General features: G+C 38.8%; 1 protein-coding gene across 1 annotated transcript in view; it reads right to left on the reverse strand.

Moving 5' to 3' along the window:
• LOC128854986 (lachesin) overlaps window positions 1-19,461 on the reverse strand; it is a 249,911-nt gene that overhangs the window by 160,342 nt on the left and 70,108 nt on the right. The window contains exon 4 of the mRNA XM_054089525.1: window positions 1,480-1,620. Coding sequence (XP_053945500.1) covers window positions 1,480-1,620 — 141 coding nt within the window. The remainder of the gene's footprint in view (window positions 1-1,479; window positions 1,621-19,461) is intronic.

Consider the following 19,461-nt stretch of genomic DNA (forward strand, 5'->3'; position numbering starts at 1 on the left):
TGCAATTATGTTTAGGCATAATTGGGGCTTAAACTCAACAATTTTGGGCCGAATGGATCTTAAAATCTTTCTGTCTTATTCACACAAATTCTATCTTCGAAAAAGTTACACAGAAAGTGGTCAAAAGGCATATAGTAATACGGGCGGTATGCGAAGGCTGCTCAACATTTTCCCGGGAATTTTCTAATGCCCAAACATTCAAATTTTCTTTTTTTGTTTGTTTCTTTCCCGTTCAAATGCAATTGGTTTACGTCTGAGAAGATAATTCTTTCCGTAAAATAATTTAAGTTTTCAAGTATAAAATTGTAGTTGACGTTGTGGATGTCGATGGTCGAATGACTTCAGTGTTTGCATCAACTGAATTTTTTATGCCAAACGGTCACATATTTTTGTTAAAATCGCCAAAAGGTTTGTTGTGGTTTTCTTACACAAAAACTACATACAGATATTTTCTTCCAAAAAAATGTAACAAAAAATAAATAAAAAATATGAATTGCTTAGGTATACAAAATAATAGCAAGAATAGTAATAAAAAATACGAATTGTTTTGTTACAAATGGAGAGATCTGCAGTTTTTTGCAGCCTCCGAACGGCAGACAGTTTTTTGTGAAGAACTTTTTTCATGCCAGAAGTACAGTCGTTGCTTTGCCTTTTCCAGCTGAAGGGCGACCCTTATTAGAAAATATTTAAATACAACTTTTTTCTATAGTTTGGGGAAATAATAATTAAATTAAAAATAAATAGAATAAAAAAAAAAATCAAATAAAAAAAACCAAAAAAAAAAAAAAAATAGGCTCAAAATCGTGTTCGCCATTGCCTGCTGAGGTGTGACCCCATTATAAACCACTTTTTTCTATAATTTGGGGAAATAAAAAACTGAATTAAAAATAAATAGGCTCAAAATCGTGTTCGCCATTGCCGGCTGAGGTGTGACCCCATTAGAAACCACTTTTTTCTATCATTTGGGGAAATAAAAAAAATAAAAATTAAATTAAAAATAAAGAGTCTCGAAATCAGTTTTAAAGCGATGTTTCCCTGTAATTTCTTTGTTCGGAATGTCTAGTAGAATACTTCAGTAGGTTACATTTTTTAATTCCAAACTGGCCCATCCTAACCCACCTATTCGTAAATATTATTCTGCTAAAAATTTGTATGTAAGTTCACCACTGCTACATGAGATATGCCAAAGCCGTAAAGCATCATAAACGCTTCAAGTTTTTCACTTTTGTGGACATACATAAATATTTTAGAATTCTTTAAAGAAAGAAAAATAATAAAGGGAAAATAAAATAAACACAAATAGAACTTTGAGCTAGAAAGTTTCAAATAAAAATAAATGTAAAAATGTGAATAGTAAAATGCAAAATTAACAAGCAGGTGCGTGAGCAGGCGGTGCAAGGGGGAGGTCGAGAGAGAGAGGGAGGGAGAATATGCAAAGTATGTTTATTTCAAATGTTTTATAACTTATTCAAATCTTACCATTGGGCAATATATTATTCTTACGACTCCAAGTTACATTCGGCGTCGGATTACCGGAGGCCGAGCACTCAATACGCACCGAAGAGCCCTTTTTGACTTGCAAATGTCCGCCAGTGCTAATGTGATGGATCCTTGGTGGCACTGTGGTAGGCAGCCAACAGCAAACAGTAAACAGCAGAAGGCCAATTGTAAGAAAGTGCAAAAGAAAAAGGGAAAATAACATTAGAAATATGTAAAATAGGTATATGTTAGCAAAAAGTATGTAGAGCAAAGCTGAACAGAGCAACAGGAGGACGTGGCGTATACGCAACGCCATTGCAAGCAAGTCAAGTGAGAAGGAAAAGGGACAGTCAAAGAGTGTCTGTGATACTAGAATTGGTGTTACTCAAGTCTAAGCACAAGAGAATGTACATTGTTTTGTATTTGTTTTTGTGTAAATCGGTAGTTACATATGTATGTGTGTGAATTTGCATTGATGTTTTCTGGAATTTCTATAATTGCGTCTCCCATCGACAGCAATTTAATTCAATGCTTCGGAATTTTCAGACGTAACAAAAGGTTTCACCTCAAACTCCTTCTGCTGTAACATTTCCGGCTAACCAGAATCACCCCTTTCCCCACATGTGCATACTTAAGTGTGACTATCTGTTTGTGTGGGAAATTATTTTACAACTGTTTTCAAATTAAGTTTTAAGGGAAATGTAAACCCCAAAGCAGTAATTTAACAATTCCTAACATTTTATGTAAATCACTGATATTTTCGTAAAATCGGTGTACTTGCAGCTTTGGAAGGGTGCATAAATAAGAAGCAACACACGGGCAATAAAGTACGCTTGGGATATTTGACCTATTTACCGCCCTTGGGTGGGGTTTGTGTTAGGACGCAAGCGTTTGTAATTATTGTTCGCCTTTTATTTGAACCGAGAAAACTAGAATAATATAGTAGAAGTGAGTAGAAGCGTAAACCAAGCACCTTTTTTATTTGAGCAAGAATATGTAATATCTCAAAATACCTGTAACTACATTCAAGTTTATTATGAATGGTTACGTGTGCGGAAAAACTTGCGCAAATGGACTCATTTCGTTTGCCATGCACCTGGGTATGTCCATGAATGATTGTTTGTTTTTTTTTTTTACCTTCGAAGGCAGATACCTTGACGCGTTGCCAGGGCTTAGGCTAGGTTTGGCAGCCGCATTGCACATAGAAACAGCAATACCACTTAGACCACGAAATGAGTCCGCTAGTCGAAGCGCTTATCAGGCTGTATCAACGGATGTGACATAGCTGGGTATGCACGAGTACTGGCTAATTGCACTCTAGCTCCTTGATATAGGCTGCGACCAGGAATTGCTAGGTTGAAGCATCTCGAATATCTTTCGGTGTGTCTTCGAAAGTAGGAGAAGGATGGTTAAAAATACCTTCTGAAGCGACCACCCCTTAATAGTAAAGAGGGAGTTGAGGGAAGTCGCTTTCGCCAGACGTAAATGGTACCTTTTTACTCGTATGTCTTTGTTTTTTTTTTTTTTTGTTTTTTGTAGGGACAGTCTAGCAAGTACAGCATTCACACACCATTAAGTCCATTGTACTGCACTCGGGTTCCCTTTTTAATTCTCTTTAAATCTACACGACCTCCGAGGAAATCTGAGAAAATATTGTGGTGCTAACGAGCCAAGATGGTCGCTTTGAGATGCCTAGCATTTCCATGTGCTTCACAGTCCATTTCCATGTGCTACAGTCCTTTCTGCTTAATGACAGGAGGACCTGCGATACCCGATCGGACATGACAGGTAGCATCAGTTTCCATCCATCAGCAATCTCTCTCAGCCTACCAGTCAGTTGCAGTCGGAGGTACTTAAAATGGGCGTGCTACACGCTTTTTCCTTTGAGAAACTGCTAAATTTTGCATTTTCCTACAACCTTTCGTCTTTTCCTATCCTTTAAATACTCTAACTTGGCGTTAAGTTCAATTACCAATCTAGTCTGAGTACTTGAAAAAATGTCCAGCTATCTATAATTCCTTTCTATAACATTCACACATTTCAACAAGGAAACAAGTATTGATGAGTTTCAAGCAAACATCCACTTGTGCCGACTCTCGCATATTTGGATAAGGAAGGAAATCTTTTGGGGCTACATAGCAATGCGTTAAGCACCTCAGCTGTTCTGAAAATGTGGAACAAAAAATTTTCATTTAATTTTGTACTTTAAAACACTACTTATAAATCACGGCAATAATTTAGAATGCAAACATTTTACAGGTCTTCTACATTTTAGAGTAAAGTGCAAAAGGGGCTAGTCTAATTCTGAACGAGCTCGAGCATAAAATGATTGAAAGGGAAACAGGTATCATAATTGGCTTAAAGACTTGATGTGCTAGCGACTTCTACTTTTATTCAGATTAACGCTTGAATTTTTATAAATTTTCTACGAAGTTCGATAGTCGTTAATGATATCTGATAGTACCGATTTGCACCCCGAAACATCTGGAAGGAAGACACTGGAAATTCTGTTTTAACGTTTCATTCGCGGTAACGCTAGCAAAATTCACCAACATTTTTACGTTTACTAATTTAGCATCTTCTGGCTCGGATATATTCCACAGGGTGGGCCATATAGCGTTTGCTTTTTGAACCACCTATTTTTTTGAGAATGGTAACACAAATGTCATGTCAAATGTGTTCATAATTTACTTAAAGGTTTGACATTTACGAAATGGGACGCTATACGCTTGAACAAAATTGGGAAAAATTGAAAACCTATTTCCAAAGTGGTGAGTCTTCTTCTTCTTTTCTGATTTTCACATCGGTGGTTACGTCAATAAGCAAAATTGTCGAATTTGGGGCTCAGAAAATCCACACGTTACTGTAGAGAAGGAAATGCATCCACAACGAGTCACTGTTTGGTGCGGTTTTTGGTCTGGCGGCATCATCGGGCCATTTTTTTTCGAAAATGAGCGAGGAGCCGCGGTTACAGTAAATGGCGAGCGTTACCGTGACATGCTCAACGAGTTGTTTGGATGACTTGGTCGACATTTGGTTTCAACAGGACGGTGCAACTTGTCACACTGCCAAAGTTACACTCGAACTTTTGGCTACCGTTTTTGAAAACCGAATAATCAGACGAAATTCCGATATCAATTTTCCGCCTCAGAGCTGTGATTTAAGCCTGTTGGACTAATTTTTGTGGGGGGACAAATACTATGCGAACCATCCAGAGACGATTGATGCTTTAAAACACGAAATCGAAGTTGCCATTCATGAAATTGGAGACCAAACAATCGAAAATGTGCTTAAAAATTGGGTTTATCGAATGGCCTACTGTAAAGCCAGTCGTGGCAGTTATTTGAACGATATTATTTTTTATTCATAAATGACAATGTTCAATCTTCAAAATAAAAAAAAAAAAGGTTTGAAAAAATATTGATTAGTTTTTTTTATAGCCGATTCAAAAAGCAAATTTTACATGGCTCACCCTATACATATTGTACATACATACGCTAGAGGAAAGCAAATGCTTTATCAAAAAAAAAAACAGAGGTTGTCTGTAAAGTCGGTTTACTGACGATAGTTTAACGTGACAACGTGATAAGAAAATATTGATGGAATGTTTGCAATTTTCTAAACAAAATTTTAATTTTATTTGCTTGATAGATATTTTGTATGGATATAGAGGAGGAGGTAAATAGAATTGCAATGGAATAGGTCAAGTTACATTTACACAAACGTGAAAAATGACGAAACATTTATCAAATTCATGAAAGATATCTTCAATTTCGATTGTGCATCAGACGTTAATAAGTCAACAACACTTAGAGGCACCATCATCGATTTGCCTTTTTCAAGACACTTTACACTCGAAACACTCCCTTTCATTTCCTACTTTTTCTATGATCGTCCTATTCTCAACAGAGAAATGGTTCATTACCATGCACACAGGAAGAAGGCATATGCAAATACAAGTATGTGAATTTATATACAAATGCGTATATACACATATACATACATGTATGTGCTTACTCAAGTAGGACAGAGCCAGATGTCGAACGTTGCCGAACGCGGGGGCCGATTGTGCTCTTTGTCGTTCGTTCCACGCTCTCGCTTGCAGTTCAAGCACATTAGCTTACATTTGCTTGCGTACGGAATAGATTCGTATATTTGATATGTCCATATGATTTGTATGCATCTTTACATATAGATTTGTTCTTTTTGAAAATTGCGCGAAATTGTATATGTATATGTATGTTTATATACATATATTAGTATACAACATATCTTATAAGGTATGTGGTAAATATTACCATACATTTTTTCCTTCATATATAATAAAAAAATTAATAATAATAACATTAAAACAACAGGTATTATTAACAAACTTGGTTTTATTTTAAATTCTTCAAGTGAATCAAATTAATAATAATCAATAAGAAGGCATATGCAAATACAAATACGGGAATTTATATATGTACATTTGCGCATATACATACATATATACGCTCACTTAAATAGGAGAGAGCAAGATGTCGAACTTTGCCTTTCGTTTGCTTTGTTTGCTTTGTCGTTCGTTCCGCTCTTTCGCTTGCAGTTCATTCAAGGTAACGGCAACAAGCAAGGTAACGACAAATGAGCAAGGTAACGGCAATAAGCAAGGTAACGACAAATGGGCAAGGTAACAGCAATGCGCAAGGTAACGACAAATGAGCAAGGTAACGACAAATGAGCAAGGTAACGACAAATGAGCAAGGTAACACTAATGAGCAAGGTAACGACACATTTTTTCGTGCGTGCAGCCTGTTAAATCGAATTATAAGACGTTATCACGTCAAAAATATGCTGCTAGTTAATGCCCGTATGGACAAACGCAATATGTCATGCCTGGTTTTTTTTTTGGTTTTTTGTTTTTGACCCCCCATTGAGAGATCGCATTGCGCTGCTTCTCTTCTTCAATTGCTGGCATTTTAAATACCAAAAACAAAAAAACCCATTTTAAAGAAACAATTTAGTATTAAATAAAAGAGTATTTGTGGTGGCAAAGCAGGAATTCCCTATAGAAAAATTTAACTGCATATACGAACATGTAGTAGGAAGCAAACTTTGTATCAAACCACTAATACTTAGACGACATAGAGAGTCGACTAAAAATTCATAACTTCCTACTGGGTAAATTTGAATTTTGCAATTTCGACATTAACAGCAAGCGCTTGTGCGAGTGTGAGAGCAGGTCATGCTGCTATGCAGTACTACGCTGCTTATGACAACTGAAGACTAGATGAATGATGATACTCTGTGTTGCGGTGGTTTTTCTCAATTTCATATAAACCTGCATACTCACCCAATGTGTATGTACGAGTACTACGTAATATATGTAAATATGTATGCAAGTGTATCCATATTTTACTTCATTATAAATTTGCGTATACAATTGCAATCCCGCACAAACACATACATGTACATAAATTACTTTTTAAGCACACCCGCATATATCTATGTTGGTAGCTACCCTGCAGGGAGAATACAGTATTATTGGTAAATATAAACACTACCAGCTCGCCTATCAGCTCAATCAGTTCGTACTCTATCTGTTTTCCATGGTTTTCCATTTATCAGCAGTTTTAACACGGCGGTGTTCGAGAAATGTCATTTGTCCGGCCATGCATCAGCAAAATACCAGTTTATGCCAGTAAAAAAAAAACATTCTACTCTAATATGTACCTAAAGTAACTAGGTATAGACCAATCAAAATAAAGGGTTTTTCAATTGGCGCGGGTCGATTTTGGCGCCCTGTGGCAGCCATTTATTTTATTGTTCAGTTGTTTATGCCAAATCATCATGGCAAGTTACACGATTGAACAGCGCGCTCAAATGATAAAACTTTATTATCAAAATGAGTGTTCATTAACGCAAACGTTGCGCGCATTGCGCCCATTTTTCGGTAGACGTGGTGGCCCTTCAAAGTCGACTCTTCAACGTTTGGTGGCCAAATTTGAGTCGACCGAGTCAGTAAACAATCAGCCAACACCCGTACGTTCAAGGAACGCAAGATCAGCCGAGAACATTGCCGCGGTCCGAGGCAGTCTATTCCTCGTCGTGCACAAGAACTTGGCCTTTCGCAGACTTCAACTTGGCGAATTTTGCGTCGGGACTTGGGCCTATACCCGTACAAGATCCAACTGACCCAGGAGCTCACAGTTGATGACCATAGACGACGCCGTTTGTTCGCTGACTGGGTTTCGAATCGTTTGGAAGAGAACCCCAGTTTTGGGCGAAAAATCATCTTTAGTGACGAGGCGCATTTTTGGATGAATGGCTGTGTTAACAAACAAAATTGCCGTATATGGGACGGCACCAATCCACACGAGGTTCCTCAAAAAGTTACCGTTTGGTGTGGATTTTGGGCCGGCGGCGTCATTGGTCCGTACTTTTATGAAAACGACGTTGGTGAGGCGGTCACCATCAACAGCGAGCGCTACACAACGATGATAACGAATTTTTTATGGTCCATATTGAACTATATGGATCTAGATGACATGTGGTTCCAGCAGGACGGCACTACGGGCCACACAGCAAACGCCACGATTGACATTCTGCATGAACTATTTGAGGGTAAGGTTATCTCTCGCAGGGGTGATGTGAATTGGCCACCGAGGTCATACGATTTGACCCCGCTAGACTTTTTCCTGTGGGGTTCCTTGAAGTCTCAGGTCTATGCAAATAAACCACAATCGACCGATGCTCTAAAGGTGAGCATAACACAGGCCATCGCTCAAATTCAGCCGGATCTATGCGGAAGAGTCATTGAAAATTGGACCACTCGGATCCGTTCCACCGTAAGAAGCCGAGGCGGGCATTTGAATGGTGTCATATTCCACACTTAATGGCATATATGCGCCTTTCAAATAAAAAATTGTGTCAATAGCTCACACACAGCTTGTTTTATTCCATTTCAACATCTACCCGCCCTTATTGAAAAACCCTTTATGATATGAAAAACACCGATTCCATGGAATATTCTATTTTATGTTAAAAGTGTACCCATATCGAATTTTTTTTTCGTTGAAATTGACTATAAAAAAATTCTAAAAAAATTAAAATAAAGTCTGCAAAAATTAATAAAGAAATGTCACGTTATAAAAACAAATTTAAAAGATGCTACATAGGGGTACCCTTTTCCCAATATGCCTTATCAATTTGGTAGTTTTGTGAGAGATTTAGAAAAACGCATGAAAAACGATATGAAGCCGTGATCCTATGTATACCCCCTAAAGGTCTAAAAATGTCACGTTCAACTGCAGCGAAAAAGACAAAGAGGCTTATAAATAAATGAGTACAACAATACACCGAAGTTACTTCCCGGACGAAGCCCATAAAAAATATTTATCCACAGCAAGATCAGAACATCATGGCAGTATTAATGACAAAACTGAACTTATCGTTGCGTGAAGCCGAACAAGTTAGAAAAAATGGTGTTAATGTATCCAAAAACACAACTCGAGGACGCTTACGTCCAGAAAACTTCAAATTCCAGAGCACATTGAAAAAACTGCAGGTCTCATTATCGCACAATGAAAAATGACTTGGTGGTTTAAGGCAAATTCAGAACGGAATTGGGCAAACAGAATATTCACAGATGAATCTTCCGTTCGGGCGAATAGTTGCAGACATCGGTCCGGGTGTATTGCTGATAATCGATAACTTCAACGAACTCTTAAGCATTCAGTTAAGGTTCATGCTTTGCGCTGCTTCATCGGGAAAGGATTTGACCGTTTATTTGTATTTACCGTCAATTTCAATGTAGTTTTGATAAATAAAGTTTACCAAAAAGTGTTATTAGTATTATTGGCGAAGATTTTTTCTATAACTCGGCAACCTTGGAATTTACAAGAAGGCAACAAGCTCAAGTATCGAAGCCCAAGTTGTGCAGAGTGAAAACAGCAAAACCGGATTGAAACGTTGGATTGGCCTTTTGCCGGCCCCATTGAAAGAGGATCTTCGTCTATTGCTTACAGAGAAAGACAAACTTGAAAGATGGAAGGGAGTCTTTTCGCCAGTATCAAATTATCTTGGCCGACGAGGCTCCAACAATTCCTAACGGTTTAGTTCCGTTTAATATCACCACTCGAATAAAAGTCAATGCTCTCAGTGTCAACGAAGTAAAAGCCGCTCTGAAATCATTACCGAACAACAAAGCAGCAGGGTTTGATGGCATTCCGGCTGGCGTCCCCCGTTTTCGTTGCAGAGTTGCCGCACCCTCAAATCAGCAAACCCTGAGGTAACGACTGATGGTATTAATATCAAAGTATCAAAAAAAGATAAACTGGCAGATTGTAATAATTGGCGATGTATTTGCGTACTGCCCACGGTATCTATATATAATTGTGGAGAAGGTCATGCTGGATCGACTAAGGGACAATCCACTCCGCCCAAGCTGGTTTTTAAGCAAGATCCTCTTGTACTGGTCATATAAATGCTGTTAGAATTATAATCGAACAATGAAAAGAGTTCAGAGCTGACCTTAACTTGATGTTCATCGATTTTGAAAATGCTTTTGACAGCATACACAGAGACTGCCGTCGAAGAGTTCGCTAGGTAGGTAGGTACGTAAAATGGTTAAAGTGCACCTGGCACTCCTGAAGTAGCACTAAAGCGCCGTTTTGATACCATTATGAGACCTCCAATAGGCAGATATCTACAGCCAGCCCGAGCTGTTCATATAATGGAAGAGATTGATAGGATTTAGGCTGGCGCACTGCCCCAGGCTGTCGAAGAAAGGAGCTACCAGTTACCTTAATCGTCTAGCTGCCAAACCCGGACATTTACAGAGAAAGTGCTCAACAGTTTCCTTCTCTGAAAGGCCCCCACAGCTTCTGCAATGGGGGTTAAATGGTAACCCTAGGTTTTCCGCGTGTGCGCCGATCTTTCAGTGACCGGTAAACACAGCTACGAGTTTGGAAATTGAATCGCTAGGAGTCCAATGAACTTTCTGAGTTCTTCGTATATCGTATTGAGGCCAAATGGTTTTCGAAATAGCACATGAAGAAATGGAGCTCCGTCTTTTCTGCGCTTTCCTGAGGAATAATTTGTGCAGTTCCCCTTTACTAACTGTCAAGGGGATGCCGATGACTAGGTAGATGGTCTCTGAGGCCAATTCAGTCCAATTCTTAGCAAGCTCATCAGAAATTTCCCTCTATGTTCCTATATCCTGGAGCCCAGATCAGAGAAATGTTACCTGCACACGCAGAGATTTGATCTCTTCTTTACAGGAGTTTACTAGTTCCGTTCTGCACTATGACGTCGCCAGAGCTTTGATCGTGGCTTGACTATCGGAGAAAATGTTAATATCTCGCTTGCTCTCTCGTTCCCTAAGCATTTTGCAAAAACTTCTGCTTGAAAAACACTAGCAGTGTTTGGCAGCTTGCTCCGACTCCCGATTCCATCTAGGAACCTTCAGTGAAGACAGAGGTGCAGACTTCGGTGCGGAGTCTCTAAAAAACATTTAAATAATGAATGAAACTTATGATGCCGCTAGATGCCGCGTGCTGCACAAGGGTAAGCTATCGGAGCCATTCGAAGTTTGCAACGGAGTTTGCTAAGGATATATTCTATTGCCCGTGTTATTCCTCTTAGTAATAAGAGACGTCCTCGAAGCAGACTTGAGCACTCATCACAACTGCGGTCTTAAACTGAGGATGGCTAGTACGCTACGCACGATGCCTCCTGGCACATCGCCTAACCGAACTTAAGTAAATGGATTGAGAGCTTTATTAAAGGCCGGCGGGCCAATTAGATGTCCTAAATTCAGTAGTTTTCGCGAAGCGTTGTAGGATGAGAAAAAAAACAATTAGCCAAATGAAGTTTTGGGGATAGTTTAATATATATTTGAACTAAAAAAAAAAAATTTGTACAATCTCCAACAATATATTGTAAGCCGAGTTATCAATAGATTCCCAGAGCGCCTTGCCACTGAAGTATCCAACTTCTGTACAAGATACAACTTGCAATTTTCATCTGAAAACAAAAAAAAAAAAGATTATTAATTTTGATGTAATTATCTTCGATGTGAACTAAGAAAATTGGGAGAAACACGTAAAATTCGAATTTTTGGGGAAGGTAGAAAAAAAAGTGGTTTTTCAAGGGAAAAAAAACTCTTCAACTGGGTAAAAAAGTCGCTTAAAAAAAGTTTTTGGATGTTTTTTTAGTTCACATAGAAGAGAAAACAATACTGAAGATAACGCATTTTGAATGAAATGGATAGCTCCTTTAGTTTTTTTGCAATCGTGTACATAAATTTGGTAAAATCGTGAAAATGAAAAGCCGAGAAAACGCGCTTCAAACTACAACAATAAGCGCACGGTTGCTCCACGCCGCACTACGCTCGGCTCTGTAGCTCTGCAAATACTTGGAATTTAACTCTGAAAATTTGTGTCTCATGTTCTTGAATATCTAAGCTATTGATTTCAGGAAAAAAAAATCGATTTTTTTGACCTTTAATTGGCCCGCCGGCCTAAAATCAATTTCGAAAAGACGTGAAGTTGATAAGTCTGACAAATAATATGGGTTGGTGCGTTCAGATTGCAAAAGTTACCCCGAGCGCTAACAAAATTTGCAATGGGTGATATGCTGCGGAGCTAACGCACTTCACACGGTCTGGGGTAGCTCGGACATCAATGTAAGAGGTGAGTCATTTCTTGATTTCATTACTACTAAGAATATTGTGATAGTCCTGGATCTCACTTTCACTAGCGAATAGCAATTCGAACTGGAGGGTGTTAGATGAAGTCTCCTTGTCGGACCATCGGTATATTCGATTTGATCTAATAGGGCAAGTTGAAGATATCTTTCAGATCAGAAATGTTAGAAAGACCAGTTGGTCACTATATCGCGGAAGAATCACTAACTCTCAAGAACTTTACCTTGAAGTTAACAAACAGCAGAACCTAATAACGACGGCCTTCGAAAACAGTTGCGCACTGGTTATGCAGAAGCGTACCAGGAATACTTCTTGGTGGAGTAAGGAGATGAAAGTTTTTCAGAGGAAAGCCCGTCAGCTCGCCAATAGGGCCAAGGCAACTGGAGACTGGAACTCTTATAGAAGTGCCTTAATGGCATACAATATGGAGCTGAGAAAATCAATGAGAGACTCATGGAAGAAGCACTGTGAGGAGAACGAATCCCTACCAGCGGCTACTAGACTTCAAAAGTCACTCAGCTAAGATCACTCAAATGGCCTTTCTACTCTCAAGAAGGCTAACGGAAATTTTAAGGAGAGTCTGGAGCAAACGGAACAGCTTTTGTTGGACACACATTTTCCGGACTGTGTCAGTAGGGATGAGGACGCAAAAAGTAAGGTGAATTTGGTTGTAAAATGAAAAATATTTATTTATTCTTGTAAATCAATTTCATCCCCTTCAAAATAACCCCCTCTCGATGAAATGCATTTATGCCAACGATTTTTCCAATCCCCGAAACATGCCATATAGTCCATTTCCGGTATAGTCATCAGCACCTTCTGCGATTCAGCTTTTATCTCCTCAATCGACTCGAAACGCGTTCCCCGGAGTGGACTCTTGAGTTTTGGGGATAGCCAGAAGTCACACGGAGCCAAGTCAGGCGAATACGGTGGTTGTGGAACGATATGCGTGGAATTTTTGGCGAAATGATCACGAAGAACGAGTGCAGTGTGAGACGGTGCATTATCGTGATGCAAAAACCAAGAGTTGTTGGCCCATAATTCTGGTCCTTTTCGACGAATTGCTTCACGTAAACGACGCATAACGCTCAAATAATTTTCCTTATTAACAGTTTGGCCAGGTGGAAGGAATTCATGGTGCACCACACCACGAAAATCGGAAAAAACTGTCATCATGACCTTTATTTTTGAACGACTTTGACGTGCTCTTTTCGGTCTGGCCTCGCCTTTAGCACGATATTCGCTTGATTGGTCGGTTGTTTCAGGGTCGTAAGCATAAATCCAAGTCTCATCTCCCGTAACGATGCACTTCAGTTTGTCCTGATAGCCTGAAAGCATTGTTTCACGCGACGACTTTTTTCCTAGAAATTGAGAGTTTTCGGTACCAAACGAGATTTGACTTTTCGTAGGCCCAAGTGGTCTTTCAAAATGGTTTTCACAGATCCTTCTGATATTCCAATCATATCAGTAAGGTCTTTAACAGTCAACCGACGATTTTTGAGCACTAACTCCTTCACTTTATTGACGTGTTGGTCATCTGTTGACGTCGATGGTCGTCCGGAGCGCTCCAAGTCATCAACACGTTCTCGACCCTCTTTGAAGTCTTTGTACCACTTATAAAAATTTTGCTGCGACATGGTCGAATCACCAAATGCCTTCTGCAACATGCTAAACGTTTCCGCTGCCTAAATTTCATTCCGCAAACAAAATTTGATGGCACTTCTCTGCTGAATCAAATCAGACATTGTAAAAATCGAAAAATGCACTCTTGGTCGTTTGGTAAACACAAGCGTAAATATATTACTGATAATGACATTCACATGAAAGTTGGCCCAGATGTTACTAACAGTGCTGCCAACTCATGAAAAAAATAACTAGAGCGAAATTTTAATCCCGCGAAGTTTGACAAATAAATTGACCTTACTTTTTGCCCACAGTAGCATGCTCCCGAGTCGATAAACCAAGAGGGGCATTCAGAATATAATACTCTGCATAGCAAAACAACAAACTGAGTTCCTGTTTAAAGGTTAGGCTCTTCAAATCGAATGTGCTGTTGGTACTAAAGATTATGGTTGGGCTTTTCCCTGCAGGGTATACACTTATTTGAATGTGTGTGTGTGGATTAGAGCTTATCTAACATTCACGACATGGAAATTGTTATATGCTTCAGAATATTTTCAATTTCAATTTTGTGTATTAGACTTTCTTCTGGTTAGTCACATGACTCGTCGTACACACACCCACACACACACACAAGCACAAATACACACATAGCTGTTGTGCAGCAACTGTGTAAAATTGTGCCCGCTGCTAGGGTCCACAAGTTTGTCCCGCTCTCCTCTGTGGTTTTATGTAGTGCTTAGTTCTTAGTTTACTTCTCTCCAAGCTCTGATTTTCCGAAAGAATCAAAATTTATGGAGATAAAAAGAAAACTAGGACCACAATGCCGAACATGCCGCATGCCAGACAATGCAAAGTTTTGCGACAAAACGGGAAAGAGAAAAGAAATTGGCTTTTTCTTCATGGTTACTTAAGAAAACAAAATTATGGAAATTTGCATTGGCTCGCTGATAAAATAGTTTGCATGTGGTAGTTAGGGGCTATTTTATTTGTATGAAAGTAGTAGAGAAGTTATGTGAGTTAGGGAAGTGTGAATCGAATGGGCTACATAAGAATATAATATAATTAGTAAAACTAGAAAACTAGAAATAGTTATAAAAAATAGAGGGTGTCGCAAAATGAATCACACAATTTTGTTTTTAAATACATTTTTTAGTAACTAAACAAAGAAATGACTTTGAGTGATGAAAATCTTTATGCACTCCATCGCTTGTCTGTTTGTATATTACAGCTGCCTAGTTCAGAAGTGTCAAACAGGATTGACTTATGCCGCCATTTGAGAATTAGGAATCTTCTTATAGGGTGCTTAATTTTCGCCATCTTTAGTTTAAATTATATAAAAATTCTATTATCTTATCTGATTCTTGGTTCATTTTCCACATTTAACTTTGTTACGGCCACTTTCTTCTTTTCGAAAGAAAAATATGAATTTTTCTGGGTATTTTTTTAGCTGCATGAGAACTATCGATATCTATAACTATGATTTGACAGCTGACATTGGCAAAGCGGGGTGACATTTCTATCCAGTAAGGTTTGAAAATTTTTGATATGATTACACTTGGTGCTGTGCAAATAGGCTATCGGCAAACCCCACCAAAACTGGTATTGTCCTCTTTATCAGAAGGAGGAAGCTTGATGGACGCGTTCTGCGCAAGCTAAAAGGAATCACAATCCAGCTATCCAAAGAAATTAAATACCTTAGAGTAATTCTCGATAGTAAGGACGTTGAAACAAACACATCCAAATGCAAGGGTGTCTTTGTGAAAACGTGGGGTCTTTCTCCTAGCAAGGTCCTATAGATCTACACGGTTTTGATAAGACCTATTATTAAGACCTATGCATCAGTGGTCTGGATGAGTAGACTCTCTCTAGTGGGAGTCAAGAGGACCTTATCGAGACTACAACGCACTGTGGCCATCTGTTGCACCGGAGCTTTTCCGACCACTTCAGGCCCGGCATTAGATGCTCTGGTTAGTCTACTACCACTTGATGTTTTCATCCAAGGAGAGGCCTTGAAGTCCATATGCAGGCTGAAACACAATGCGAATTAGTACGGCCACTGTACGGCATTGGACAATAAAGTAGGCATTGCCTTCGATCCGATGATCCTCGCCATGCCCCTTGACTCCATGCCATCCATAGTCGTGCTTGACAAGCGATATAGTGTGGTGCTGCCAGAGGCTCAGCTGTGGTCAAACTCAGAAAATGCGGCCGGAAAACACTGTTCTCGCATTTTTACGGATGGTTCCAGGACCGATCATGGTTACGGCTCTGGTGTCAACGTAGAATCAAGTAGGACAAAACTGCGCTTCGCTCTTGGAATGCATGCGTCTGTGTTTCAGGCGGAAGCGTATGCTATTCAAGAAGTGATGAACTTTGCTGTAGAATACAGACGAAGAGGCAGCTTTGTATGTGTCTGCAGCGACAAATAAGCTGCCGTTCTGCCACTCCCTTCTGCAGCCGTCAAAGCCACGGTTAACAAGTGGGTTACTACAACCCACAAGTGAGCTGGTCAGGCTGAGAGAGGCTACAGATGGACTGAACTGTTGTTACCTGTCATGTTCGACCGACCGTCGCAAACCCTCCTATCATTAAGCAGTCTACAGTCGGTAGGCAGCTGGTTGGACCGAAGCCACGAGCCACTTTCTATGGGGGCGCAGCACATGGAAAAGGGAGGCATCTCAGACAGTGCAGCATCTCAGATGCCGCACCACTTTCTGTGCGTCTGCCCAGCCTTCGGTCGAATCAGGCTTGAGGTATTTGGCACTGATGTGTTAAGAAGCGACCACCTTGGTTCCTTAGCACCACCACAAGATCTACTTAGATTTCTTCGGGGGACGGGTAGATTTAAAGAAAATTAAAAGGGAATCCGAATTCAGTACAATGAACTCAATTATGTCTGAGGGCTGTACGTATTAGTTGTCCCGACAAAAAAAAAAAAGGTGTGGCAAGTCATCATAAATCATTTAACGCCAGAACATGGCATCCAAATTCTGGAAATTTATTAAAAAAAAAAAATCTGTTCCCGAAGTTCATAAAGCACTTCATCCACTTTACGTGCGATTTACTCGTACGCAACATCTTCGGTCCTATTTTCATTTGAGGAAGGAGCTGCCTTTACAGTGATGGCGAGCGCTATCGAGCCATGCTGATTGAATGTTTGAAAACATGTCGACGACATTACTTCCAACAAGATGACGCAATGTGTCGCAATATTCCTGGGTTCGTAGCCGCAGAAGATTGGCCGTCTGAAAGTCTGAACTTGTAAGAGAACTTACGGCAGGACTAACTATAATATAAACGTTTAGATCAAATTCTCAAAAAGAACTTATGACTACTATAGAAAACAAATTTTGCACATTTAATTGCTCTAAGTCCGAGCGTAGGATGAAAGTAAAGGCTCTCAAATAATTTCTGTCAACCGCTAAACATCTTATTTCGTTCCAGGTGGCAGTGAAAAAGCACTTATGGAAGATTGTGTGCGAAGTTTGTCGTGGACGTCCACTGCACCGGCTTCCTTGTGGATTCCATTACAAAGAGCTTTGGTAACATTGCCGTCTTCTCTAGGGAGAATATGTCCAATCCTGTTCATTTTCCGTCTTTTAATTTCATAAAAAACGGGTAACTATTAGTGACTGAAAGAAAGGCAAAATGGGGCACTGTTCTTGGCCAAAAAATACAGCATAGAATACTAAGGAAATTCTCGAAGACCGCTTGAAGACGTCTGCTCCATCAGATAATATCTGTTTTAGGCCAATGTTTACACTTTGTTGGAACGGAATGGCCACAAAATCATAGGATTCCTACTTCGAAAGAATAAAATTTGTTGAAAAATCTTATCAGGCATTTTACGATGATAAAGTTTTCGTACATATTGACCCTATATACTGCCTTCGCATGTGGGTATTTGTGCTCCTTTTCAGGGATAACAAGGAAAAAGAATGAAGAAGCCCGCACGTTTTTTACTATTAGTTCTAAATAATTGGACAATCATGAAAATAATGTAAAATATAATTTTTCTTGCTACGACATGGTTTTTAAGACCTTTGGAAATTTCAGCTCATCACCAGCAAAACTCTCCATCGATGGATTTGAGAAATTTTTCTGTACCCACATTTTCTTACTCACGCACATTACAGGAAGAAAATTTATGTTGCAATTTTTAATTACCAAAATCTCGACAAATTTAAGTGCATTTTGTTTTTACACAATAACAAATTGTATGAAAACTGTTTTGCATAAATTATTATTGATAACAACAACAAATGGAAAATTACTAATTGAAAGAACGACGCGTTGCGAATCCATTCTCTGGTTGGCTGGCTGCCAGTCGACGAACTGAATTAAACCCCAACGGCAAATGAAAATCATAATTAAAATGAATTTCCAATTCATTTTGTAGAATGAAAAGCCAATTACCTTAAATCAAATTTGCATGCATGCAGTTGCATCCAGTATAAAGAGCAACAACACAACAGCAATAACGAAAACCATAAATAAAAAGCCACAATTTGCGTACAGTTTCAGCAACAGCGGCCGGATGGTTGCCCAAATGTGCGTTATTTCTTTCCAAATTATAATATTTGAATGTGCTTGTATGTGTGCATGTGTGTATGTGTGTATGTTCTGCGTTTGAGTATGCATGAGTTTATGGAAAAGTTCGACAACGCCTGCGGTCATGCAACCTCCACCTTAATACCTTACACATACACACACACGTAGCGTCGGCTGACAGCAATTACTCACAAATAATGAGCTGCCACAACACTATTTAACAAAACCAAAAAACAAAATGCACACAAATTTTCAAAAATATTTGCACTCGAAAAGTAGCTTCTTCTAATGATATACGCCATATTGTTGCTAGTTTTTTATTAAAACCCACATGGCCACACACAAAATCACATGCAACATGGCCTGGAGTTTTATGCAAGGCCTGTAGGAAATCAAACAGTGAAGCAGTGCGAAAAAAAAACTATTAATATAGCTGGGCAGTTATGCACGAGAGTCGTTTGAAGAGTTCGTTCAGCGCCAGAGAGATAGCATTACTGGCGCGTATTGACATTATGTTTTGTTAGTAGCTTCTCTTGGGCGAACACACTCCAAGTTTTAGCCCGATCGGTCAATTTCTCAGTATTTGGCATTCGTTTGAATCGAGGAAGTCGACTGATTTTCCTTTTCCATCACGGGAACGCACCAGCGCACGTCTCAGTAGGTGTGGTCGCAAAATTAATGGAAATATGGCTCCAACTCGTTTCACTTCCCTCCCTATTCTCCCTACTTGGCTCTCTCTGATTCCTCGGACTACTATTGTTTCCTCCATTTTAACAAAAGGCTGGCACAAAAAAAGATTTGTTACAAACGAGGAGCTGATTGAAGAAAAAGCTAATAAAAAAATTATTTTTAGAAATTATAAAACAAAATTATTTGGAAAAACAGTAATTAAGTTACTTGTAAAAATAATAAAAACAAAATTAATTTTAAAAATAAATAATTAGTAAAAATAATAAAATGAATATTTGTAAAAATAATAATAAAAATTATTGGTGAAATTAATAAAAAAAAAGTTTTTTGTAAAAATAATAAAAAAAATATTTTTAAGAAAAACAAAAAAATATAGTAAAAAAATATATTTTTAAAAATATTTAAAATATTAACAATTATTTTTTTTTATTATT

Source organism: Anastrepha ludens, chromosome 2 (genome assembly GCF_028408465.1).
Source record: "Anastrepha ludens isolate Willacy chromosome 2, idAnaLude1.1, whole genome shotgun sequence".
Taxonomy (NCBI): domain Eukaryota; kingdom Metazoa; phylum Arthropoda; class Insecta; order Diptera; family Tephritidae; genus Anastrepha; species Anastrepha ludens.